The 27,414-nt window shown below is 36.2% G+C and overlaps 1 protein-coding gene across 2 annotated transcripts in view; it reads right to left on the bottom strand.

Annotated features, from left to right (window-relative positions):
- cftr (CF transmembrane conductance regulator) overlaps positions 1-26,605 on the bottom strand; it is a 36,483-nt gene extending 9,878 nt beyond the window's left edge. For both annotated transcript variants that reach the window (XM_088924336.1, XM_088924337.1), the window contains exons 1-22: positions 26,287-26,605; positions 25,103-25,213; positions 24,082-24,193; positions 21,744-21,959; positions 21,552-21,641; positions 20,484-20,647; positions 18,790-18,915; positions 16,923-17,169; positions 15,333-15,425; positions 14,075-14,251; positions 12,997-13,188; positions 11,859-11,953; positions 10,813-10,899; positions 9,307-10,015; positions 6,892-7,020; positions 6,700-6,737; positions 5,116-5,375; positions 4,281-4,360; positions 3,835-3,985; positions 2,565-2,792; positions 2,079-2,179; positions 473-703 (exon numbers count right to left, since the gene is read on the bottom strand). In XM_088924336.1, coding sequence (XP_088780462.1) covers positions 473-703; positions 2,079-2,179; positions 2,565-2,792; positions 3,835-3,985; positions 4,281-4,360; positions 5,116-5,375; positions 6,700-6,737; positions 6,892-7,020; positions 9,307-10,015; positions 10,813-10,899; positions 11,859-11,953; positions 12,997-13,188; positions 14,075-14,251; positions 15,333-15,425; positions 16,923-17,169; positions 18,790-18,915; positions 20,484-20,647; positions 21,552-21,641; positions 21,744-21,959; positions 24,082-24,193; positions 25,103-25,213; positions 26,287-26,339 — 3,690 coding nt within the window. In that variant the 5' untranslated portion in view covers positions 26,340-26,605. The remainder of the gene's footprint in view (positions 1-472; positions 704-2,078; positions 2,180-2,564; positions 2,793-3,834; positions 3,986-4,280; positions 4,361-5,115; positions 5,376-6,699; positions 6,738-6,891; positions 7,021-9,306; positions 10,016-10,812; positions 10,900-11,858; positions 11,954-12,996; positions 13,189-14,074; positions 14,252-15,332; positions 15,426-16,922; positions 17,170-18,789; positions 18,916-20,483; positions 20,648-21,551; positions 21,642-21,743; positions 21,960-24,081; positions 24,194-25,102; positions 25,214-26,286) is intronic.
- Positions 26,606-27,414: the final 809 nt, after the last annotated feature.

Here is a 27,414-nt window from a genome sequence, read left to right as displayed (position 1 = left end):
TTTATATCTGATGTAAATTTCACTAAATGCATTTGGCTCTATTTTAAAATTGAAACATTTAGTGACGGAGTGGCCCGTAAATAAGATTTTGGATTACTTTAACTTTACATTAAGTAATAAGAGATTATTAAATGTAATATAATTGGGGGTTATATGCTTTATACTGCTAATAAAGCATCCATTATAATGTAATGCTGTAATGAGGTTAGGATTAGGATAAACACTAAAGTGAATCTACTGTATAGATGCTTTTTTAACTTTACAAAGAACCTCAATTGACAGTAAATTAAATATGTATTGAACACTGAAATATTTGTATATAATATAAAGAAATTTTGATAGTATGATATTTCACATCTTAAGATTGGGGAAATCATTTTTTCTTCGCCACAGATAATCAGCCTCTTTGTGAAGTCCTGTATTTACATTCTTATTTTCCTAGTGAAGTTAAAAATAGATAATCCGTCCTTACCCTTTCGCCTCTGTTAACTGAAAACGAGAGGTTCTGAAGGACAGCTCTCCCTCCTTCAGTGTAGCGGACAGTGAGGTTGCTGACCTTCATGTGACCTCTAGAAGGCCAGTCATCATCGTTCGCATGTACATTCTCAATGACCAGGTCTGCAGCTTTCCTTCCCCTTTTGCTGGATTTGTGTTCCTCAGAAGGCAAGTCAATGAATTTGAATACCCTGTTGACAGAACGCATCTGGAACAGAACACACAGTACTCTGAGGTCATTCCTCATCAACAGCTAAGTAGTTAACCGGTCTGATTGTTTTTTTTTTTGTAATGGACAGAGGAATGTAGATAAGCAAATGAGTGTCTCTGCATGCAGTGTGTTTCTCATGGTTCTGTTTGTTTTGTTTTAGAAATGATGCTTGGCTGAAAAGCCATTTAATCAGATCACTGCAATTCCAAATGGGGACCTGTGTTTCGCTGAGCTGGATGTGTGTATGTGTGACAGATTTTTCACACATTAAGCTTGTGCATGCTGTGCGAGCACTGTAGGTGCACTGTATAAGAGCAAATTAAAAAAAAAATCTTGGAAAGATTACAAGAACGAAATGTCCACTGCCTTTGATAAGGAACTTAAAAATCACTCAGCCTTAAAATTGTTCTGCTTGAGTTAAAAAATGCACGATTCTCTTTCTAGTGGGTAAAAAATTAATTTAGTTTTTGTAAACTTTATTTTTAGTTACATTAAACATTGACTTCATATTTTTTTAAATAGCAAGGCTAAGCCAATAGCATATCCTGTGTAGATTTGCAATTATCTATATCAAAATAGGGATTCCACATAACTAAACAATTTGTATTTTTTAATTTGAAGTCTAATATATTTTATTATATCAACATTAGGACTATGGATTACATAAAAAATGACATATCAAAGTACTGCATAAACAAGTCACAAATGAGACAACTTTTACAGTTTTGAACTCCAATATTTGTTCCATTTATCTCCAAAATAATTCAGCTGCTATTCCCAAAAAAAGCATTTAACTAAATGAAATACTTAATTTTCATCTTTGCATCTGCACAGTCTATCTCTAGATTTGGTCCTCAAAACTTGCAGTCACCAGTTATAGACTATTGCTGTGCCACAGTTAAGCAACTTTACTGATTTGGAAGTAAGGAGAGAACACTGATGTATTTTCAGGTGAATGCTGAATTAAGAAGCAGCAGTATTTCTGATACTGACTGATTTGAGTCAGAGCACAGAACCAGCAGGAATGTTGACGTTACAGGGAAGCAAATGATTCAGAGCTCATTGCCTTGTATTCCAATTCAAAATCACATTTTCAGTTTGAAGTCTTTGCTTTCTATTGTTTACAGAGACGAACCAAGAAAGCAAAGTCACTTTGATAGAAGAATGAGGCAATGAACGTCAAAATTCTGAGCCTTTTAATCAGATACCACAAAGCACAATTCCAATGAAAAACTGTTTCCATTGTTTCCATCATAGTGATGAACTAAAACAATGATCATAACTCTGAAGGCAGTATTGGATACTCATGATGAAATAATTAACATACGATACAACATACAGCCTTTTCTAAATATCAAATATTATAACTTACCAGACTGTCTACAGTTATACTGGTGATTACTGTCCATTGAAATGTGCCCATAAGGAGCATGGCCATTGCAATAATTATTCCAATTTCCCCTGGTTTATCACCTGAATGTGAAAAAGGAGACGCAACGTTTAAACAGAAACAACAATAATAAATAAACATACTAAACATGTACTGAAGTAGTAAGCCAGCAGCGGTAACTGACATTATTATAGGGCATGGCAAAACAGTATGTTATCAAAATACTGAAGGATCTATTTTTAGAATGCTTTAAAGTTTAAACCAACTGAGACAACAATTATACTATACATTCAAACTGCCCTCTCTATTCAGACTGACGTTATTTCACCCGTTGTATACACTATCAAGTTTTGAAAAGTGAACAATTAGGCTTTTTGTGAAGAATCCATACAATTTAGTTTTCTTTACAAATACTGTAGGACTATAAACATCAGCTCATGTTAATTTTTTCAGTATAAGGTGCCTTACGGTTTGTTGCCACGGCGATGAAGGCGACAGCGGAGAAGAAAAAGACAAAGACCATGTCTATTCGGAAGAGGAACCATCGCAGTGTGGACAGGTAGAGGAACCAGTTGGCAGTGTGCACGTTCAGAGCCTTGTGAAAGAGAGCTTCAAAGTAAGACTGGCGTCCAAAAGCCCTTATCGTCCAGAGTCCTTTCAGGGAAATGATGAGATGTGAAAAAATTGGGGTCCGAGCTGAGAGAAACACAAAATACAGTTTTTAAAACATGTTCTTTAGGTACATTAACAGGTATTCTGAATCAAATGGAAACTAATGGGCACAGAAAACAAGTGATGTCTTTAGCAGTTTCTGTTGAAAAATAAAATGCTTCCCTAAATGAGTTTAGTATCTGATGCAAACCTTGTTATTGATGCAAACAACTGAGCACAATGAATGGCAAAAGAGCATTATAATCTTTAGTTCTAAGATTAAATTTACTTTCCAGGCTTGATAAATATACTGTAGATAATGTACCCTATCACTGTGAAACAACTGGAGCTGGAACTAGTATTATATAAAAGGCTGGTCACCATTTAGTCTTATTAACCTTCAAGTAGTTTATTTTTACTTCAAAGTATACATTAAAAATGACAGTGGATAATCTGTTATTGTTTTCTGCCCAGTTTTGTTATGGTTTGCAATTTAAATGTCAGATCAGGTTTATGGCCATTTTTAGTGAGTTTATCTCATTTGATCTTGTATATGTAATCCACAGATCTGTAAAATGGAAATTCATTCAAAATAATCCCATTTTAAAATTAAAGCTGCCTAAAATTGGAGAGGTCTCACCATAAAAAGAAGATCATTCTAACCGCAGATTAACAACAAACATAAAAAAGCTGTGAACCTAAATCAATTTAAATTAACAATGCATAACAAGTACCTGTGTCCTTAAAAGCAATTTTCATGAGAGTTAACAACAAGAAAATGAATGTCAATTAACATGTGAGGCATAATAAACTGAACCCATTTGGCTGATGGTCCATCACCTGGCCTTAGGACCCAAAAACAACTATAATAAGAAAAGGACTTATTGATATAGTTTTATTCAGGAAGTGACATCATGAAGGATTAGACTAGCTAAGGTCAAGGAGACCTAGTTTGCAGTCATCCCTCTTAAACTATCCATAAAAAACCTTTAAAGTTTACAAGTGAAAAGGGATGAAAAGTAAATTTGAAAAATGTACTAATCAATGAAAACTAAGTGCATAAACTACTGGCCCCCCACCCTTTTACCTTCAGCTTCAAGTTGTTTCAGCTGCTGCCCTGTCCGTAGGAAGTATTTCCTCAGCAAGACAAAAATCAAAATGAGAGGAACAGCAGATATGAAGATGTAGGGCTGGATTATAGAAACCACAAATATGGCTCCCACAACAATCAGCACAAGCTGGAAAGAGGAGAAAGAAAGACATGGGTTCTCAAAAAGATTGAAAAAATAGCTTTCTAAAAATAAAAAGAAGATACTGCACAACAAGATGAGTGCAGAAATGTCCTTGTCATTAAGAATCATAAATGGGCAGCCCTGGACATAGGGCTATTTGAAGGATATTCCATTCTGTCTTTGAATTTACATGCTTTGTTTTCTTGAAAGTCTATTTTCTGCTTGTCAGCAAATCAGACATGAAGATGTGACTTAGACTTTCTCTTGTTTTCTAAATCAATGGATGTTTGAGGATACTAACCTGCACAAAATCAAAGAGGATCAGAGGCAGCATGTCATCTATAACAGCCAAGTCCTTGGTAAACCTGTTCATAATTCGGCCTGAAGATAGCCAAATAAATTTAGATAAAATGAGAAGACTTTTTAGAATTACTGAGCAGTTATAATTCATAATTACATCTTTCTAGCCATGTACCCATCTTTTAGCTGTATCTTTTTTTAATTTACTTGGTTAAGTGAATTAAATCATTTAAAAATAAGGGTACAGTATAACAAAAATAATGGTTTATGTTATACAAATTTAGGAGTGTAAACACGAATGTATTTTATTTAACTTTCACTCATTGCAACTTATTTTCAACAACAAACACAAGGAATCTACCATGGTATTAAATTATTGCATTTTTTTAAAGAAAATCAAAATACAAAATGGAGTAATAATATTAACACCTAACCATAAATACTGCTGCAAAATATACACATTATTACAATCACCATTATGTTGTAGATTTTAATTATATATTGACATTAATAAACTACAGATCACATGTAAGTGGCTGTATGTTTACTGTCTTGAAGATGATTCAGATATTTCATTTTAATATACAGCATACAGTAGTGCTAAAACAAACTAAAGGTTACAAACAGGAGGACATTCATCCGACTAGTTTAGATGCTAGTTTAGGGATGCCAAGATGTTCCTGTATTAAGCATACCACCTGTATTAGGCATACAAAATGAGAAAATCAATTAACTTAGCTACAGTACATCGTGAGGAGATTGGTTTACACATCTTCTCAAAAACCGAAGAAATCGTTTTTTCCTTCTGTTGTGTATCTGGAGAGGTTCTGTTCTACCTGTTTTCATTGTATTCAAGATAGCCATTGGAGCTCTCAGCACCGAGCTCAGCATTTGTTCATGCAGCCTTTTGGAGATCGTCAGCAGGGTGTGAATCAGGGGAATTCCTCTGCAGAATCCCATTGCAAACACGGTCTCAGAAGTGGCTACCCAGATATAAAAGATGTAGTAAGAGCTGGTTGGGGTGGCAATCACCGCGTAGTGTGTTCCAGGAGATGAAGAGTTCCCGGGTTGAGAATTAGTGTCATTTATCAAGATGCTGGAGAAAAAAAAAGAGAAATCATGGACATCCTGCATGAGAGGTTTCTTCAGTTTTTTGCTGCACACACAGAAGAAGCTCAATGTCCAACAATAAAGGGCCTAATTCACTCATTCAGTTCAGCAGCATCAGAAATACCCAGGCTGGCAACTGAAGGCCTTCAGAAACATATCAAAATATCCCAGTGCCAGAACTGCAGATGGGCAGCTGAACCATTCTTGTTTGTTTTTATTTCCCAAGGAAGTTTAAAAAATGGTTATGAGTGGAGAAATTATACCAAATATCGTATCTTAATTAAAGGACAATGGCTCAGAGCAGAATGTCCTGTAGGACTGAAAACAGGCTCATATATAAAACTTTAAAAGAATTACAAGGTCTGTTCATTAAACCATAAACAGAACTAAATATAGAAAGGCAATTAACATGAAATAACAGCAAGAATTTTTTTCCAGTGGAAGCTGTGAAAAGGTTAGATTATATGGTACTGTATGTCTGATAACAATGGATGAGGACAGACTTTCTAATTAAAGTTCCTAGTTTTTATCTCCTGACAAAAGCCACAGAGTGTCTGATAACTGAGCAGAATTAGTGTAGCTCTGCTAATGAGACATAAACTTGCAGGTTATTGTTATATTCTCTATCTGCTGAATGCAAACAAAAATGGTTATGATTTTTATTTATTTATTTTTTATTATTTTCTCTGCATATGGCCATTATGAAAGGTTGCACTGTTGAATAATGCTATGTTTACAACAATAAATCTGAATTTCATAGAACTACAGTAAGTGAGAGACTGGGTTGGATTAGGGGAAAATAGACGCTCAGTTGTGTGAAGAATTTGCCAGTTATTTTGGTTTTCTAGTTACAAAGTAAGTATCTGAACATTTAGGAGAGGTACAGTAGACATGACCTGTACCTAGTTTATGTAATGTCTTCAAATCTTGTCAGAACACGCTCATCAGCACTCCTCAATTTCCATGGAAGTCTCATAAAAATGAACAGTTTATCCTGGGAGGAGTTTTAACTTAGATTTTAGATTTGAGGGGCATTACGTCAAATTTATACAATTAGCAAAATACTAAAAATGCGTAATTAAGAATTCAAACGTGCTCCATGCTTGGAGATGAAAACTTGCATATCAGAGTCTCTTCAGACCAGGTTGTCAAAGCTAGTTACAAGATGTGTTTCCGTATGCTACAAGCATACAATTATTCCATAATTCTCAATTTCAGAGGGCAGTATGGAGATATTTCATTGCTCATCAGTTGTAGAAGAAACATTGGAGATTTAAATCCCTAAAATTTGAAATTAGCTATTCACTTACTCTTTAATGAAATAATATCCAACCAAGGACCCACCCGCCTAAAATAAAAAGAGAAATTGCAAACTTATTATTTGTATTCAGTTAAGTAACAGTTGTACATTAAAATACAATTCCAAATTTGGCCAATAATCAGAATTTCTTGAATTATTTTTCTATTGCCAGAAATGTTTATGAAAATTAAATATTTCTTACCTCAAGTATAAAGACAAAAACAATAAAAATAAGGGCATAAACCAAGCTTTTGTTAGTCATCATGTATCTGAAGCATGTGCTCCATGAGGTAGTTTCAAAGACATTTTCACGTTCATCAGCAAAACATTCCTAGAAACACATAAATGAAAGAAAAAGCAGCATGTAGATCCATGGACATAGTATGGAAATATATATATATATGCGCAAACGCATTCAGACCCATCTAACAGTGAATCATTTTTTGTGAGATTACAAAATGATGGATATATTTAAAAAAATATTTTGTTCAAAACCCAAATGCTCAAACTGAACAGTTCTTTAATAAGATTATAGAAGGATAAGTTACAGTGAATGTCAGCAGACACCTACAGAAAAAAAAATTCTGTTGACTTCCTAAGTGTTCAAACCTGTGAACTCAATAATTGTTGGTATCAATTACAGATACACATCTTTTGGGGTAAGACTCTACCAATTTATTACACCAGAGTGGTGCAATTTTCACTTATTGTTCTTGGTAGATTTGCACAAGCTCCTTCAAGTCGCTTAGGAATTAGGTACAGTATAGACAGCCGTTATCACGGTTTCTCAGTAATATTCCATCAGGATTTTGATTAAGCCACTGAAGGACAGTCACTCTCATATTTTTAAGCCACTCTACAGTAGCTTTGACCTTGTACTTTGGATTGTTGTCCTGATGAAAAGTGAATTTTTGACTCTGTTTTTAGTCTTCAGCAGAGTGAAACAGGTTTTCCTCTAGTATTTGCCTGTACTGTGCTCCATTCATGTACTGTACTGTATGTGTTTTCCTTGAATCCCACAAGGTTTCTCATCCCTGCTGAGAAGAACCAACCCCATAGCACCACCACCATGACTGTTGGGATGGTGCTGACTGGGAGGTGTGCTGTATTGCATCTGCACAAGCATAAACACTTGGTATTGAGACAAAATTGGAACATTCTGGTCTAATTTGACAACAACAACCTGTGCCACATTTTTGGAGAATCACTCAGTTGCTCTATTACAAACTATGGGATATGAGAAGGGTTTTTCACTGTCATGCAGGCCAGTTTTATGGTTATTGTTGCCTGATGTATTCCTTCCTCCTTGCCCATCTCTCAGTTTGGAGTGGCAGTCCGATCCAGGCAGTGTCTGGTAGGTAGGATGCACATTCCATTTGTTCATGATTGAGCAGACACTATTCACAGGTATTCAGGCATAATCAAAGTCCCTTCTCCTGACCTGTACTTTTCACAGACTTCTCTGACAATCTGAAAGCTCCTAAGGCTTCATACTTGCGTCTTTGCTTGAAATTCACTTCCTGACTGAGGAATCACACAGAGACAGGTGTTTTTACTCTGAAATTGTGAGAGCCACTATTACAGCTCATAGACAGAGGCCACATAACTACCTGCTCACCTACTGTAGATTAATTTAGGTTTGCCACAAAAAGGGATTGAATACTAAACCTTACTTTTCAATTTTTTCATATTATCTTTTTACTTTTTATTGCCTTGAAAGGGTGGTGCAGGTTATGTATATAACATATATATTAATTACTACTTCAAAATGTCATGACTGCAAGCTTTAAAGCAGCAAACTGTGCAAGGGTCTGAATATGTTTGTGATATTGTAATATTTTTAATTATTACACTGTAATATTTTAAAGTTCTTTAGTTATCAAACAAAGTTTTCTTATTGTCAAGCCAAATGGTATGATTGTAACAATATGGCACAAAGGAAAGGTAAAAAATAAGTATCAGTTACAGGTGTCTCTTGGATATATTTTGCAGACAATAAATGGTAACAGTTGAACATTGATAAATACTGCTCATCTTTTGCACCTAATTTGAATGGACAGTTCTACCAGCTCATAAATATTCTGAGTACCAGTCTAAGCCTATATTGTGTGTCTGTGCTGAAATGTATACAATATATAAGATTAAACCTAAGTGTCCAAAAGGAACACTGCAACTTGCAACTATTTGTACCTTCCCCACAAAATACATATTATAAAGAACACATCTATAATAACATATGTAGAATTATATATAATTATTTTTTATTATAATAATTTATATTAATAATTTAATAATTATATATTATTTGGATGTTTTTTGCCACTAATAAGGCTATAAGTGACTTGGCTTGTTTGAAATATTGTATTACTCATAATGGTATCAAAGAAATCAAGAAAATAATAAGATTTATAATGGCCTAGAAATTCAATTTTACAAATGTTTTCATTTTGAAAAGCAGCATCTTCTATGTATAATGTATTCCTGACCAGAACTTTGGCCTTCCATTCCACTACTGCTTCTGTCAAATACAGGGTATTTGAAGGTATAATGTAAGCAAACAAGCCAAGAAATTATAAATATAATAAAAATTATGAAAAGCACAGGAAAGAAAATCTACCTCCATATCTTCTTCATCAACATCTTCATTTATTTCATAAATGCTGTCCTTTGAAAGCCGCCGGGCATAAATGTCTAACTCAGAAGCCAGATCACATTGGGGGGTTATGGACAGCTTTCTGGAAAAGGAAGAGGTCAAATGTTCTCGGCGCCCTTGGATCTGTGCGTTAGTGATGAAAGCCAAAACTGACTGCCGCCGCTGTCCATGAAATGTCTGCCCACGATCCAGCACATTACTTCTTGGGAGAGCTTCCTCCACTTGCTCGTTTTCAGGGATGAAAGAGAACCTGCGCTCCCCGAGCTCGCTCACAGATTTTTCTTCAGGCTGAATGATGGAGAACTTTCTGGAAGCAGCCAGGGGACTTATGATGACGGACGACTTCCTTCTCTTCTCTGTATGATCTATGGTGGCCTGCTTGAAGGACTGTCTGGTAGGCTCAGGGTGGAATCCAGCAGTATCATCTACAGAGACGCGGCGAAGAGTCTCATCAAGGATGGAGCCTCTTCGCTCTGCGTTGATGTTGTCATAGGCTTCCAGGCCTATAAGTAGAGAGGTGAAGTCAGGTCGCTGAGACTTAAGTTCAGAGAAAGTTCCGTAGAAATAGGTGGTGCCATTGTGTAAAAGCAAGATCTTGTCAGCCCTTTTTAAATGATCCAGTTTGGAAGTGACCACGACACGTGTTTTAGTAGCCATAAGTCTGCACAAACACCTAAAAAAACAAAAGAATATTACAAGAATAATGTTGTGAGAGCTCTTTACTAAGGGGATTGCAGGGATGAAATTCTCCTCAAAAACTAGGCCAGGTTAATTGGAACTATGGCTCTTTTTTTCATGTTTTTACCAAAAACCCTGAACATGAATTTGTACTGACAAATATCTACACAAATTATTTGGCAAAGCAGTTCTTTGAAAACGGCTCCCTGTTGTTTACGGCAGAAGCCTAGCCTGGGCACCCATATGAACAGATCTAAATTTATACGCTTTGAAACCGGTGGTTCATAAGTGTTCCACCTTTAAACACAGGTAGAACATACAATATTCTCAGCTCTAAAATATGAAGGACTGTAAAAGAAAGTGTAAGTCGTATAAAGATAATAGAGTATTTATAATAGCAGATGTTAAAGAAATATAAACAAGATAACTATGTTTTAAAACAACACGTCTGTAACATGACATGTCTTGGAGTGACATCTGAAAGAAAAATCGTGCTGCACACCTCACGAATCACCATGGTGTGGTGTTATGCACTGTTCCTGGACAAAATCAGACCTGGGGTACCTCTCTGTGTGGATTTTTCACATTTTCCCTGTATGTGCTTAGGCTTCTTCTAGGTACTGTAATTTCCTGCCACCTTCCAAAAACTTAAAAACTATAAAATTAGTCTGTTTTAATCTGCCTTTAATTGGACAAAAAAGGGTTTGTTCAACATCATTCCTCAAATGAACATACTGCATACAGAAATCAAGAGCCTCTTAAAAAAGTTCTAAGGCATTTCCAAAAAATTACCTCTCAAATATTTCCTTCTCTGTAACAATATCCAAATGGGTGAAGGGTGAGTCCAATAGGTAGAGATCAGCATCTTTATATACTGCTCTGAAGTGAAAACAGAAATTATTGAAAATATAATTTACTGTACAATCAATTGCTTTAATGAAGGTTTAACAAACAACTTCTCACACATATAACATTTTAATTGTTTTAATATTTCAATTTTTTTTATATTTTAATATTTCCTACTTTTAAATCCATCAATTTCAAGTGCATTTGAGATCTAAATAAAATGCACAAATGCACAACTTTAAAAAATGCAAAAAAACACCAATCATTTGTTAAATAAATAAAAGAATAAAACTATAAATTTTTATGATGCTTTTCATTTTTTTAATACAAGAAGACCCTTAAGGTTATTACTGTAATAACTGTAAGTGAGAGTTGAAAGAGCAAAGATAAGAAAATCTAATATAAGAATCTAATATAAATAAAAGTAATATTAACATTTAAAAAGTGTTAGTCTTTCAGCCTTGATATAAAATCCATAAACATTCAAGGTAATCTGCATTTTATTTACTGTCTGAGCTTCTTTAGTTGAAAAAAAAAACAGTGCTACACAAAGTTTACCAGGTCAGCTAAAGTGTAAATGTACTTGATTTAACAACAAGCATATGACATACAGAAGTGAACTTTGAGGTCAGTTACAACTAACTCAGTCCATAAATCTACTACACCTTTAAATGTATCACTACATGAATGCAGGAACACAATCAATCAATTACAGAAATTAGATAAAAAATATGAACATATCAAAGCTCAAGGCATTTTAAAATTAATACACCCTAAAGGCTCCTCTGCTTTCAGAATCAGAAAATGTTCATTTTGGATCCACAAATAATGAAAAGGAAAACTGAGCTGACTGCCATGCTCTATCTACTGTTTCTTTAGAAACGTACTAGTTAATAATTAATAATTATATTCCTTTACACAAGAAACACCATTGTGAGTTAGTGGCACACAAAAGCGAGGAATGAGAGTAGAAACAGGGCAAGACAATGAACCTGGCCAAGCCAATCCGGTCACGCTGTCCGCCACTCAGAGTAACTCCACCTTCTCCCAGACGCGTTTTGTCTTTATCTGGAAGCAATGCCAGGTCCTGGATTCATCAAATACATAAACAAGGGGAAATAAGAAGATTTTACTAATCAATTCAGATAAATATGTATGAGTTATACATACTAACTCGGCTTTAACATGATTTCATTCATTGTAAGCCTGTTCATTTGTTCATTTTCTAACTGCTTCATCTGATAGAGGGTCACAGACAACAAGTGCAAGCCAGAATACACCCTGGACTAGAAGCCAGTCCTGTGCAGGGACACACACTGACACAAACACACTCACACACTTACACCAGGGCCAATTTTCCCAGAAGCCAATTAGCCTGCCAGTGTTGTTTGGACTGTGGGAAACCCACACAAACACGGGGAGAACATACAAACTCCACGAAGACAGCACAACATGACCAGCAAAATGCTTGCATTTTATTTTGGATCCATACTACACTCTTCGGCCCAATCTCAGAAAGATTTTAAGATTTCTGGTTGAATTACACTACCTGTCTAAAATTCCACGATTGCACATTTATGTTGACACCTCTGGCCCTGAATGAGTTCAATTGTTGGACACTGTGCACAAACAAGGAGCCTAAAGCAATACTGAAATGTACCAAAGACACGGCACAGAATTTCAAGCATAGCAGAAATTAGAGATAAACAATTCTTCTGAGGCAATTTGCTGAATGATTTTCTTCCCTAAGCTTAAAAAAGAAAGACTTCCCTGTGATATGTTTAACTATTTTATTTTATTCAGCTGGTACTGTACAATAAATTAATCTTGGTAATTCAATGCAATGGGCCATCTTAAATCATTAACACGATCGACTACACTGAATCAAACATAATATTTTGCAATCACAGGGTCATATGTTACGCAGTCCTTGTTTGCTTTGAAAATATGTCTTTGTTTTGGGTTAACCCAAATGAGGTTGATTTTTATCCTGGTAGAAGGCCCTTGGAAACCACATTCTGACATAGGTTGGAAAAATAATCAAATCTGAGTTTGTCTCAATAATGTGAAGAGTGAAGGACCTATCATATCACTGGATATTAGTTAAACAGAAACTGTCAGCAAATATACCTCTTCCAATTGGCAGGCTTTGATGACACTGGTGTATCTGTATTCATCGTAGGTCAATCCAAATACAATGTTCTCTCTAATAGTGCCTGGAATTATCCATGACGTCTGGGGGGAGTAGGATATTCTGCCACTGTGCTTTATTTTGCCTTCCGATGGTTCCAGTTCTCCCATTATCATCATCAGGAGGGAACTCTTTAGAAGAAGTATGTTCGACATGCATAGTTGAACATATCGAACAATAACATGAATCTCCACATTGTAAAAAGGATGCTTCATAAAACAAGAAATTGTAGTAGCTGAAGATGTGATGCAGTTTCAGAAATATATACTGGGACTTGTTTTGGGGAGTCCTTTTCAATTTAACTTTGATATTGTATATCTTCTACCGTCTGATTTATTTTTTACATCTTTCACAATTTACAAGTGACAGTTAGTACAGTATAAGGCTCATGGGAACCTTTTTGTTTGTTTTAGGTTATAAGGTACTTAATATTTAAATATACATAAGACATTATCAAAAGTAAGCTTTATGTGCAGTAACTTTATATTGTTTACACATACAGATTTCAAAATTGACTGTCATCCATCTAATTTTCTCTTACATTATTTGAACAGGACAATGCATTTTTTCGTTAATGTGTAACAGGAAAGTGCACAGTAGTAGTTTAAAACTCTCTGTTTACATCCTAGCTAAGGTCATAAAATTATCAATTAACTTTTACACATAATGTTTGAGGTTCATTTATCAAATTCCAGTAACAGCCTCTATTAATCACTGTGAAAGAAAAGATAACTGGGCACAGTATCAAGATTACAACACATCCTTGGGAACTTTTACATTCAGCAAACAATTAATTTAGAACCTTATGTGGCATTTCAGTCTTATGTTCCCGAAAATAAACAAGGAATATAACATAGTAGTTAAATAAACGTAAAGTTAACACAGTGGCGCATTTTGCATTGAGCTGATTTGGAATTGTTTTGTGCTCCAGCCCAATGTTTTATTTTGTTTTGTGCCAGATGAGAGTATAAGCTACTGGTATAATTACAGAAAAAAAATGAAAACAAAAATAGTTACCTTTCCTGAACCAGTGGAACCTGCAACAGCCAACATCTTCCCCTTTTCTAGATATAAACTGATGTTTTTCAAGACTGGTGTGACATAGAGGTTGGTGAAGAACAGACCTGCTTCTCCATTAGGATTGCCACTGTCTTTGTTTTCTTGTTTTATTTTCTCAAAGAGCTCCCCTATTCCCTTGAAGCAAACAAAAGCCAAGCTTTTAAAAGTGAGAGTTTCAATAGTGTCAGAACCGAAAAATCTCTCAGACATTACGTAATAACTCGCATGTTGCATAATCCTGTCACTTTTGTAAAACCATAGTTTATATATTCTAATCTCTACACGTGAACAAACAGTTTAAGAATCTTGGGATTGGGTTGAACAGCACCTCATCACTACATTCTCTCTAGAAAGGGCTTGTGTGAAACAAATGGAAAAATAATTACCAACAGTATATGGGAAAAGGATCTTTTAGAACAGAAGAGACAAAATTGGATATCAGAACTGCTGGCTAGATGACATACCTTATTTATGCACTTTGACATCGTATGGCTTTTTATTGGAATAACCGTGAAACATAAACAGCAAATATCTGCTTCTCCCTTTTATGTGACTGATTAAGATTAATCAGTTACTTCAGTAACACTTTATGAGCCGTCAGAATAATCTGTGCGATCTCAGCTCAGCAGGCAAGAAAGCTGATCTGCGGGTGACACTACTGAATAAAAAGATTTTTATGTAGTTGCTCCTGTGTATGGGCATGTGTGGTACAAAGTAGCCTGGCTGAAAAATAACAGCCTAGCCTTAAAGGTAAGAAGGTGTTACTCCATCATAGTTAACAGACTTTGCTGAGTCACTGTTGATGTGGGAGATTCAAAATAATGAGTCCAAACAGAAAATTGGGTGGACATGATCAAGACAAACCCCACCTTTACAAAAACACAGGGCCTGGAGGACACAGATATGAATGCCTGCTCCAGTTGACGGAGCAATAAACAATGAATCAAGCTATCAAAGGAAGGTTTAAAGTGAATCATTGATAGTTATAATATATAACAACCCAATAAAAATGTGGTTTTAGTGAAAGGTGTTTGCAAACATTTCTCTTTGATTCCTGTTTGATTTGTGAACTTAAAGAAGCCTGTCTAATCATATTTAACAAAAAATACCTAAACACCATTCAAAGATTGTGAGTGCTTCAAAACTTTTACACAACATGCAGTTGATTTAATATTTGCCTAAATAATTTATAGTAATTTCTACATACTGTACTTACCTCATCCCAGGAAGCTGTTACGTTTACCAACTCAACTTCTGTTGTTGTGAGATTGTAATCCAAAACTTTGTATTCCTCTTTTTTAAGAAAATCCTGGAAGATGGAATCAATAAATAATTAGCAAATGTAATTTTGCGTCTGAGCCTCACGTGTCAAGGTTACTAAGAAGATTTTAGAGTCAGTACTGGAGATATTCTACCAGTGTGGTCATTTATGTTTTCATTTGATTTACTACAGGACTCTTTTTTCACCCTAATGTGGAAAACCACATCCAAGTGTTGATTTAACACTGTAACCACACACGTCGGATGAGCAAATGATTTTCAAAGGCCCCTTTCAAGACAGGTGTTCTTCAATGTAAAAATGCATGGCCCTGCACCAAGTCACAACAAACAGGACTTACTGTAGTGTGGTTTAAGAACATAAGAAACTTCGCAAACTAGAGGGGTCCATTCAGCTCATTTGGTTGCTACAATAAGGAGCTAAGGCAACTGGCAGAAAGTGAAAGAAGCCTGAGTGTCAGTTTTGATAAGATGACTGTGGAGCTTGTTTTAGATCCCCACAAGCCTTTGAGTACAAAAGTGTTTCCTGTTCTTCGTTTCAAATGCCCTTCCCTTTAGTTTCCATTTCTGTCCTCCGCTTCATGCTTCCCCTCTGATTCTGAAGAATGCCACAAGTAAAAACAACAATCAACAAACAATCAGAGGTCTTTGATCATTTGGATTGTTTGAATCTGGTCTCCTCGTATTCCTTTCCATTCAAGACTAAAAAGCTTAAGTTCTTTTAGCCTGTCAGAGTGGGACATTCCTTTAAGCCAGGAATGCATGTGATCCAGAGCAGCAATATCTTTTAACACAAACCTGTACACATCATTCTAGACATGATCTTACTAACACATTGTAAGCAACTGTAACAACATCGATTGGTTTAAATTCTGAATTCCTCAGAAAGGCCTTTTAAGGTTACTGTGTTGTTGTTATTCTTGTCAGACCATGTAATAAAAAACACTAAGGATGTGCTCCTTTTAACCATAACCAGCCAATGATTGCACTGGGAACTCTTAGTAGTAAAGGAACTTGTAAACTCTTTATATGTGCAATATTATGTGAGTTTCAGCCAAAAAAACCAATAGCTACTGTAACTGAGTGCATTGTCTTTTAGATGGCAACTATCAGAATACATACAGGTACTGTATGAGTATTGTAGATAATATATTGTTCCACTTCAGGTTTTCAGAAATTATAATGCCTTATTAGCAACTCTTAGAATCACTCAGACTCTACAGACGTATGAACAGACACAAGCTAAGAATTATTAATTACTCTGCACTTCTGTACTGCAGTTCAGTCTGAACGTGAAAAACAAATGTGTAAGTTTGTAAAATCAATCACATCACTCCAGAAGTGGAATCACATCGTTCAGATTATGCAGTGCATATAGTTTAGTGGTGGTGGTTCACTTGGTGGTGGTGGAGGGGAGTCCCCATTACCTGTAACGCACTTTGAGTGGAGTGTCCAGAAAAGCGCTATATAAGTGCAAGCAATTATTAACTATTAATTATTATATGGGTCAACCTTTTCTCATGCTTACCTCTATCTTGTTGATTAGTGCCAGGGTGTCATACCACATCTGCACAGAGCCAGGAAACTGCCTTGTGAGGGTCATCCTGAGCACCATGCAGTATGACATGGTGGTGAAGATCTTACGAAGGGTAATCCCTTTACTGAGAGCGTAAGGCACCACGGCACAGATCACCACCAGAAAAGCAGAAAAGAAGTAGGTTGCACTGTAGAAGTACCTCAGATAACCAATCTTTCGGGTCAGATGCATCTCGTCCCTGTTGTAAAATAATAAAACAGGATATTTATCAATACACTCCTGGACTTGAAAGAGGAAAATGAATTTTGTGGCAACATGCAACAGGTTTTAGTGTAAGAGTTTAACATTACAATTACTGTAATTACTTGAACTTATGCTTGTATCCAAAGACACTAACAGTTAGACCCACGTATGCAGCTAGCCATTTTATGAAAGAAAACTACAGTAAGTGAAGCACCTTGCTCAAAAGTAGGACACCATTACTCCATTAAAAAAATTTAAACCCTTAATCTTCTACTTACTAGTCCAAAGCACAAACCACCCCTCAACATTGTGATTTAACTTCTTTAAGATGTTACGAAACATTTACAGTAGCAATTACATTTGTCATGGGAACTCTACAGTATGTCATGGTTACATTTATGAAAATATATATGTTTTTTAAAATATTAAGAACCCGTATTATACTCTGCTTTTACAAACCTCCATGGCACCTGGCACACAACCAGGGCCGTCTCAAAGTGGGGGGTGAAAAGAAAAAGGAAGCAGAAGAGGGAGGATGCAAATGTGGCACTTGAAGGGAAAGGTCTTTGGAAAGGTTCGTTGTAAAAACCAGGAGCGAAGAAGAAACGGACACGGGTGGTGATCTCGAGGACGACAAGGATGCTGGCATTGAGACACCTGATAGCATTAGCAACAACGGCGATTAGTAGTTTTGTTCGGTTCTGTATGTCTGTTTGCGCAGGCAAGTAAGGGAGCTATTTCATCACCTCAATACTGCTCCCTGCCGCCACCACTACACACAAGAACCCCACCCCCCCCACCCTGGGCCCCACCCACCCCGGGCCCCACCCACCCCAATCCTGCCCCGGGCCCCGCCCACCCCTTGAGACGGCCCTGCACACAACCTCTGAAAATAAAAGAATGGTTATAATGAATTTTAATAAATTGCATTTATGTACCACTCTTCATCCCTAAAACACACAGGCTCTTTCGTAAAAGTAACCACTGTAGAGCACGAGCAAGTGCAGCCCCAACCTAAGTGATTAAGGCCAGCAGCCCTACTGCACTACAGATCAGAGAAATAACGTTGCCAACTGAAGGGTAAACTTCAGGTTTGTAGCCTAGGTTCTGTAATCCCAGAGGGGAATTTAGCCAAGACGCTTTCTCAAAAAGTGACATGTGATTTTTAATGACCAAGAAGTCTAGGCTAGGCTTTTATCCAAAGGACAGCATTTCCTACAGCACCAACATTTGGGTCAAGTGGGAAGAGCAATCCCTAACAATCTACCAAAACTGCTTACAGTAGCAACAACGTTTTCCTTGCGGATCTCCCATTTCACGACCGACCACACCCAGCACTGCCCAGTTTCTGAGATCTGGTCAGGCTGGAACTGTGGTGGGCAATCCTGATCCATCAGGGGAGATGTGCCTGCAGGTTTTCAATCCAACTTAGCTTTTAAGAAGCTCGGTCAGCTCATTGTTGGATTAATGGGACCAAACACTCCCAGATCATCAGGTTCTGGTGCTGTAAACAGACCTAGAAAAACTTGGAGACACACGGGATCTCCACCACTGGACGACAAGGTCAAACAGTGAATAATAATAATACGAGATAAAAAGGTTTCCTTCTACTCACTGTCTAATGTTTTGAATGATCTTTTCCATAATCTCCTCCCAGCCATAGGCCTTTACTGAATGAATGTTTTCTATTATCTCGGATGTAAGTTTGAGCCTTTCACTGATTTTCTTTGCCCTCTTAGCTCTGAAAGACAACAACAAAAAACACAAGCATATTAACATATGTTTTCATATTATAGTAGTCAGACAAAAACTAACAATGAAAATAATTTGGAAGCAATCCGTAATTCGATTAAATGAAAGGTGTTTTTCCTTTTATTTAATTTCTTATTTGTTTCTTTCTTGTTGCCATGATTCAACAATTCCAGTAAGAAAGAGGAAAACAGCTGCTGATCAAAGGAAATGCAGTGAGGAAGTGTCACACCCCAGTGTTGGGTATTAGTAGATGTTGGTAGTGGTTACCAGAAACACTTAAACATGATCTCTGTTCACTGCAAATGATGGACAAGCCTCCGGCAGCACTTGTAATGTACAATGATGATTAATGTCTTCTACTCCCATAAAAAAAACATAACAAGTGTAGAAATACTGTACCAGGGGACAAGTATTGACTATATACACAATATACAGTACAAATGAAAAGCAATACCCTTAATGCAAGGTATCACCTATACAACACTGTAACCTCCCATACTCAGATCCAAATTGTTCTGCCTTGTAGCCAGAGACTAGGCACTCTCCAACATTAACCCCCTCCCCTGAGTGAGCATTTTTTTATGCTGGCACCTATAAAGACAGCTTACTTGAGAAGCTCTGTTCCCTTGGGGCCTACTGTATGTCAGGGGATCCAAATTGGTGGTTTCTGTTTGTATTGTAAGAATGTGTATATTGTGTGTTTGGTTAACTTTTACATTGCAGTGTATCTAGTGTATGATAAAATAACGTGCAACCATTATCAAAATGCTAGATACGAAGTTAGTGAGATAAACTAAACGTTCGTATATTTAAATAAAGTGCTTGTGCTGAAATGAATACAGTTGTGTGTAGGATCACTGCAGTGAGCAGAGGACAGAGCACTGTGACATCCGAAGCATTTAAAATCAAATTCAGAATACCAGCAGTGATACCTTGTTCTGTCATTGTACCTCTTCAAAAACAATAATAAATGTCTGTAATAAAACATTTACTGCCTCAACTGCAAATTGTACTTTCTGCTCTAAATTCACATATATAATTCTCATCAAGCCAAATCAATAAATGTACACCTAATGACAGGCTAGTACTGACAGGTGAAAACACCGTTCAGTGTGGCATGCAGGCAGCTCTGGGAATCTAAGGGCTTCACAGACCTGCTTCTGCTCACTCTCGTGTGGATGAACATCACTAGGCCCTCTAAGAAGTTGAACAGTGACCGCACGGGACCGTGTAATTACAGTACTTGTTCATGGGAAATACTGGTGTTCAGCCACACAAGACTAAGGTCTGTTTGTCATTAGTGGCCCCTACAAAATATCTATACTTTCTACACACTTTTCTTTTACTGTGCCATCCACTTCCTTTTAGTTTCTCTGCTTTATTTGTTGAAAACCTTTGGGAACTATGTTTATTGAATCTTCTGCTTAACATCTGTGTAATTGTAGTCATTGCTGTTAAGAAACCACAATTTTTTTTTTTTCGGGATTCATACTAGTAACACTTTTAGTTTTTTTCTTCAGTTCATTTAACAAGAAGACAAGGATAAACATTTAGCACCTGTACGGGTCCATCCTATGGGAAAGACAGGCTTGAGCAATGGCTAGAAGAGTTAGAGAAGCCAGTGCACAGAATGATGAGGCTTCAATCAGATCCCAGATAAACCACATCAACAGCATGCACTGCAGAGGGGTAATCCACACAAAGTGGGCAAGACCAAGGCTCTGGAATTTGAAACACAAAACACAAACTTTTAGAGACACAGTACAACCACAGCCAGAGCAGCCCAAGTAACTAACGTTGCAAGTAAGGCACAAACTTCTGAAATACCTCCAATTTGTATGGGCAGTGTGAAGAACAAGTGATAATTGCTTTGAAGCAATTGCAATGTGTATGCACATTCAACACTGGAACTCTACCTTTGGAGAGGTTCAAAGCATTTGTTTCACTTTTCTCTAATTGACAGGGTTTCATACCGTAGTTTTCTCATATTCAATCAATGTGTTAGATGAAGTTGCTTAATTAACCCTTATGAAATAACATATGGATGAATTGTGGGTTGCTACAGAAATGTCCTAAATCCTAATAGAAATCAAACCATTTCTTATAGATGCCTTTGAGTTATGAAACAGAAACAATGTTCAAGACTCTTGAGAGATTGTTAGTAATTCAAGGTCTGTATTTCAAGTCCTATGATTCATCTGCTTATTTTATTACTCCCTTATCTATATTATAATTCATGGCAGAATTGTAAAAATTGCATGTTATCCACCTTATATATTCTTTCAGGTATTCATTAATAACTGTCTATAAGCAATCTATTAACATGTTATTAGTGACATTATAAACAGGAATAATTAAACACCTCTAACCTTGGGTTAAGGTCAGAATTAAGATTTTGTTTCTAACATCCAATTAATCTACACTAGAGGACATTTATTGTCACATTCATGTTACATAATTTATACTGTATAAATATATTTCATCCTAGTAATCTCAAGTGTTACAGTGTGATGTTTTAAATTTGTCTTCTTTAAAATACTGATTCATATTGGCCAAGAGCACAGGTGTACAGTATGTTGGCAATTTCTACAACACAATTCAAGCCAGTCATTAATTAAAACTTACCTCATCAAATTTGTTGAGATTAGCAGACATCAGACTGACCAGCTGGCCGGTACTAATTTTATCGAGAACACGGCTGGATAATTTTAGAGTCTGGAACAAATGCAAAGTTCAGGTGATGTAAGTGGAATGGAGAATAAAAGAACTAAAAGATAATGCCAAAAAATGAAAGGCAACATAAAGAACAAACATTACCTTTTTGTATATAAGGCTGAACAAAGCTATTCTGATCTGCATCCCTAAGTGATGAAGGCCGAAGATGGCTGACTGGAGCAGAAGAGATCTTGCAATAAAAAGCAGGGAGAGACCCAGGGCCATGTAATAACCTTGACTTCGCTCTGTCTCATAGAAGGGATCAAATGATGCAATTATTCTGCCCAGGAGCTGTGGCTGGACAGACTTGGATGCTTCCTGTTTTATACAAATAAACAAACACTGTAAGAAACTACATGTCTAATGGAAATGTGATCAAGTTCAGCAGTCCAAGTGATAGTCTGTACGTTGTAACAGAAAAGCTCTTTGACATGGAAAGCTTCATCCGATCAGAAAAATAAGTGAAAAAGACAATAAGAAAAAAGGTGTAATCTGAAAGGACTGATCCTGCAATACATTTATGTTCTTTTTTTCACACAACCAAAAAGGAGTGTTAATCTTCATTAGTAAATTTACTCACCCTTTCTGAAAACTATTTAAAAGATTTCCAACAAATTGTCCTTGAAATGTCCTACAGTAAGTTTGCCACAAAATTCTAATCTACAGCCAAAATATTACTGTTTTCAAACCCCAATGTGGAATTCTTAGCATAGAGAGAAAAACAATGATAATGATAATTAAAAGACATCACTGAAGAATTAATATAGAAGAAGAGCAAAATAGACGTTTTCTTAATTTCAGTCTTGCATCTTTGAGTAATTGAATCTCAGGAATTCAATAATACTTTCTCTGTAAAATGAAAGTGCAAACCTGCTCATAAAATTAGACTCCGTCAAGTAAGAGTTATTAAGTTACAAAAGATACTTGTTGTGCAGAAGTCATGATGCTTTCAAGTCATGTGCTCCTACAGAAGTGGGAATCTTCACCAAAAGCATGGAAATGGTTTGGCAGAGATGTTCCATGAGACCACAGGAATGTTCCTCCACTCAATCTCTACAGCAAATATCAGAGATCTGTCAACCCAGCCCAACACGCAGGTGCTCAGGATGTCTAAGCTCTTGTTATAAAAAGTCGGCCAATGCATGATACTAATTCTAGAAGGACACAGAATGTCTTTGATAACCATTGCCATGTGGGCACACGGATTCCAAAATGAAAAGATTCGGGGATTGTAATGACTTTAGTGTTGCTGAGTCGGTTAATGGGGCACAGGTTTTGACCAATGGTCAGCATAAGACCGTGATGTGCAATGACCATTGGCAGCAAGCTGAATCCTAGAGTCGGCATTAATGGTCTCCCACACCAAAATGTTTTTGTTCCCAACACAGACCTCACTCAGTCTTTTGTTTTTTATCCAGTATGCAAATGCTGAATCATTGCCAGATGAGACCAGTACACACACTGTATAGTCACTGCATCAAACTACAGGATATTCATCAGAGCAAACAATGCATATGACATTCCCATTAATGGTCAATACTGTATATACAGTCTGCTAATGTACTGTACAGTATGTGACATGGGACGTGAACTAGGTAGAGAAAAATATCTTAGTCTTCGTTGTTTCAAAGAAACAATTGAAGAAGCAACTGAGCAGCTTGATATTCTTGTCAGGTGGTTCCCATTCTTGGGGAGAATGGTGTCTACTATCAGGTTATTGTTCTTTAATAATTACCAGTTGAGTCTGCAACCATAACTGTTGCTGTGTGGAAACAATCCCCAGTATCTGATGATAGATGAATGGACCTTGAATGCAACTATTGAGTGTGTTTTGTGATATCTATGCAAACAAAATTCCCAAAGCTTGATGCATCTTTTTCTCAGACTTGACTTTGATGTTTTTTTATTAAAAGCTTGAGAATCTGCGTGCCATTCATGCAGGCAGATACAAGCAGACATCACCTTTGCACATACAAAAACACATCCTCACAGTTCTTACTGCAGCCCTATTGCCACAGTTTCGTTTGTTTTTTTTTCATATTAAAATGGATTGTTATTGCAGGTAAGGAAAGTTATTGCAGGTATATGAAAATCTTAATATAGGTAGGTATATCAAAACTTAAGAATTATTAGTATTAAGACTGTAAATGTTGTGTTTCGGAAGTGTTCCACTACGGAACACATCTAACACCAGTTGATAATAAAATAACGTCATAGGTCCACACAGATAATAGCTACTGAATTAAGGAGTATGCCTACTTAATTGGTGATCTAATGCAGAACATCCTAATTCTGAATGGGACCACGAAATAAGTATAATTAAATGTTAATATCAAATACAAATGAGAGCATCCTTAATAATGAAACCCTAGCTGTATATTGTTCTTATTAAATCTATTTTCATCCTGTTTTAGATATAACGTAAGAGTCAGAAACTTACCCCAAAGTACAACAGGACTCCATAAAAGGCAAAAGGCCAGAAGAAACAGCGGCGAATGGCATTGAGAAGATTGGGATTTTTCTTCGATGATGCAAGTTCTCTGTCCCATTCTCTACCAAAGACCGAAAACAAGGCAATTAGAAAACTGTCACTGTGTGGAAACACACTACACAGCTTTTTTCACATAGTTAGGTTGACTCACGTATAACCCGGGAGATCTGGCTAACTTATTAAACAGTAAAGTACACAGAGACCTTGAAGATCGAAAGGGTACCAACTTGTTAATTGAATAAAAGTTCAAATTCCCAGTAGACCACATTTTTGGCTGATTAAAAATGGCTAACTATATATCACCCAACAGGGGGCTGGCAGTTTAAAAGGTCACGTTTCATGCTTATGTAAGAGAACTGCTGAGATCTAAAGAGAAATACACAAATAATGGTAAAAATAAGGGCCTGGAGGAGCTCCAGTCCAAAACAGGGTAAAAACAAGGGCAAACATCTTTTAAGTCGCATGTTTGTGTCTTTAAAGAATGACAGAGGTGACATTTGGGGGTGGGCTGTGCTTTCAATGGTAATTATCCTAATTGGTGACATTTGCAAGACTTTTTAATTATAATCGGCAATATAGCCGCATAGACTGCTAGAGACGCGATGGGTAAGGCGTGTGTTTTTTGGGAATATTTCACAGTGTCTGGTGTCTCAAATGCCTACCCGCCTTTCTCTGGAAATACAGTAGGAAATACACTTGAATAGCAGGTCAACCAAATGACCTGCTATTCAAAACATAAGATAATGGTTACAGTGCATATCACAAAAGGATAACAAGAAATAATTATTTATAGTGTTTTTCTTTAATGTACATACAGAAACAAAATGTTATATGTAATGGATATATCAATGAATATTTGTACTCAAAGACTAAAATAGTTAGATTAAGGTATTATTGCAATTAAAGGTAAAAATACAATTTTCTGGACTTTGTGAGGGAGCCTCAGTGAAAGATTGCGATAAATGCAAACCTTTCTAATCTTTCAGAAAGATGGTCAGCCGAGTCAAATGAAGGGACCTGATAAACATCTGATAATTCTAATTTCTGCCTGTATCCTTTTCTCAAAATTGGTGAAGCCCACCTGTAAAAAAAACAAATCATCATAAATCAGACCTACATTACATTCACAGATGTATCACTGATTTATAAATGCCACTACTACCTACTGAACATAGATCTACATTCACAGATGTATGACAGATATCATAAATGTCAATAGTATCTATTGAACACTTAAGTAAATAGAGTGTGAGGGGGATCTTAGTTTGTAATTATTATAAACTAATGGTCTTTATTGAGAAACAATTGTCATCTACAGTAAGTATACAAACAATGTCACAATGGTTCAGTGATTGCTTCTCCTAGAACAAATGTTGTCTGTGATTACATTTAATATATTATGGAAAGAATATACAACACAAACAATTATGCAAGCTTTTAACACATAGTTGAAAAAGCTGTATAAAACACACTGGTGTATTTACTTGTATCTACTTAGCAGTACTTACCCGCTATTTACTAGAGTATTTACGTGTTTTCTAAAACTACGTTTGACGTTAAGGAAACTAATGATGAATTAATTCACTGCTTTCTATACTTACATTTGTGAGAATTTTATTCTCACATTTTGACACCAAGAAGATCCAAAGTATTTAAAAAAAATACTTTGACAATGTTTAACAATAGTTAACTCAGAACCACATCATATAAGAAAATCAAATTAAAGAAATGCGAATTCATTAAACAATAGCTGACTTCTTAATTTCCTATAACTCGGGAAAGCTTTAATGAAATCTGATCCTTAGGCACGTCGCTGCAGGTGCACTTCATAAAGTTCTGTAATAACTTCGGACAAGGTAAATAAGTTAATCTGTTAGTCGTATTACATTTTCAAACTTCAATATAAAAATGAAAGTAAGAAAAGTAATGCTATATAATTATCAAACAGCAGTTTAATGAACCACGTGCAGGGAAAAGTACATACAGTATTTCTACAAAATATTAGGACTACCAAAACGAATTAGCTAAATGCAGATTCACATCTGCACTGCAAAACTTTAGCAAAATTTTCTTTAAATTTTTATGACAGAGGAAAAGAATCGTGGTTTCATTTTTATCCTTGACTGAAACTAGAGTAAAAAAAAAAAATCTTACCAGAAAAAAAATCTCGAGAAGGCGTTAGCATCTTCTACAGGTGATTTCTGCATTCTAAAACAGCTTCCGTGCACCTGAGAGATGTGCTGGTTAAACTGGTCATCTGTAAAGTCTCCAAAATTGAATCAAGTCCCCGGTTTTGTTCTCCATGTTAAGATATGTGTGCGGTGATGTCACTGGTTTAATTGGCTCTGCCCAGGTTATAGCGTGTGAGAAGGACAAACCAGGAGGTTTAAAGAGTTGCGCTATCGAACTCCACGCTCAGAGCTCACGATAAATTCCTTGTGTGTTCTGCGTTCACTGAATATTTTCTCCTCAGTCTGTTAACTTAGAACACTCAGTACATTAAAGAGACTGATTCTGAATAGACGTGTGCGACCCACCTCTGCCAGCATTCATTCTGAAGTTTTGATTTCCATTCAGGCAACATCGCGCAAAAAAACAGCAGCGGAATTCTTATTTTGGCCAAGGCGTTTGACAAGATGTTTAAGTCTCAATATCATTAAAGCTTTTTTTTACGGACAAGAAGAAATGAACTGGGGAATGAACACAATTTTCACAGAGCATTAAGTGTTAAATTGCAGTATGGTACATAATACAAAATTGTGATTTCTATTATTTTATAACTGACGACAAATATCAAGAAAGTTCTGTTTGCTGCAGTATATTATTGAAGAAAAACAAAGATTTTCAAGACAATTATTTTTAAAAATAATTTAAATGCAATTTGTACAGTACTCACAGGAGAATTTACAATTATGGTAACAACCAAACCTATTCCTAAAACAGGTAAGAATAAAGGTAGAATCTGCATATCCATCTTCAGAAACAAAAATGCAGCAGACAATTTTGTCATTTACTCCAAGCATTTCTTTTTTAAATATCCCTTATTAGCAATTCCTCCTGAACTGCATCTTGGCTCTTTGTGTCACACAACGTCATGCAATTTAAGCAGTGTATTAGCATCTATATTTGTTAATTCTGTCCTAAACACCTTAGAATATAAGATTAACTTCTCACATGTCTGTTCTGACATTACTGTTTCAACTGTAAACATCAAAGGATGGCAATGCATCATGCTTTCCTGTTTCTGATTTAAGATATTTATGTTTAGTCACTGTTTACATC

The sequence above is a fragment of the Atractosteus spatula genome, chromosome 8 (assembly GCF_055471065.1).
Source record: "Atractosteus spatula isolate fAtrSpa1 chromosome 8, fAtrSpa1.hap1, whole genome shotgun sequence".
In the NCBI taxonomy this organism is placed as follows: Eukaryota; Metazoa; Chordata; class Actinopteri; order Semionotiformes; family Lepisosteidae; genus Atractosteus; species Atractosteus spatula.
This window is presented reverse-complemented; position numbering and strand designations above follow the sequence as displayed.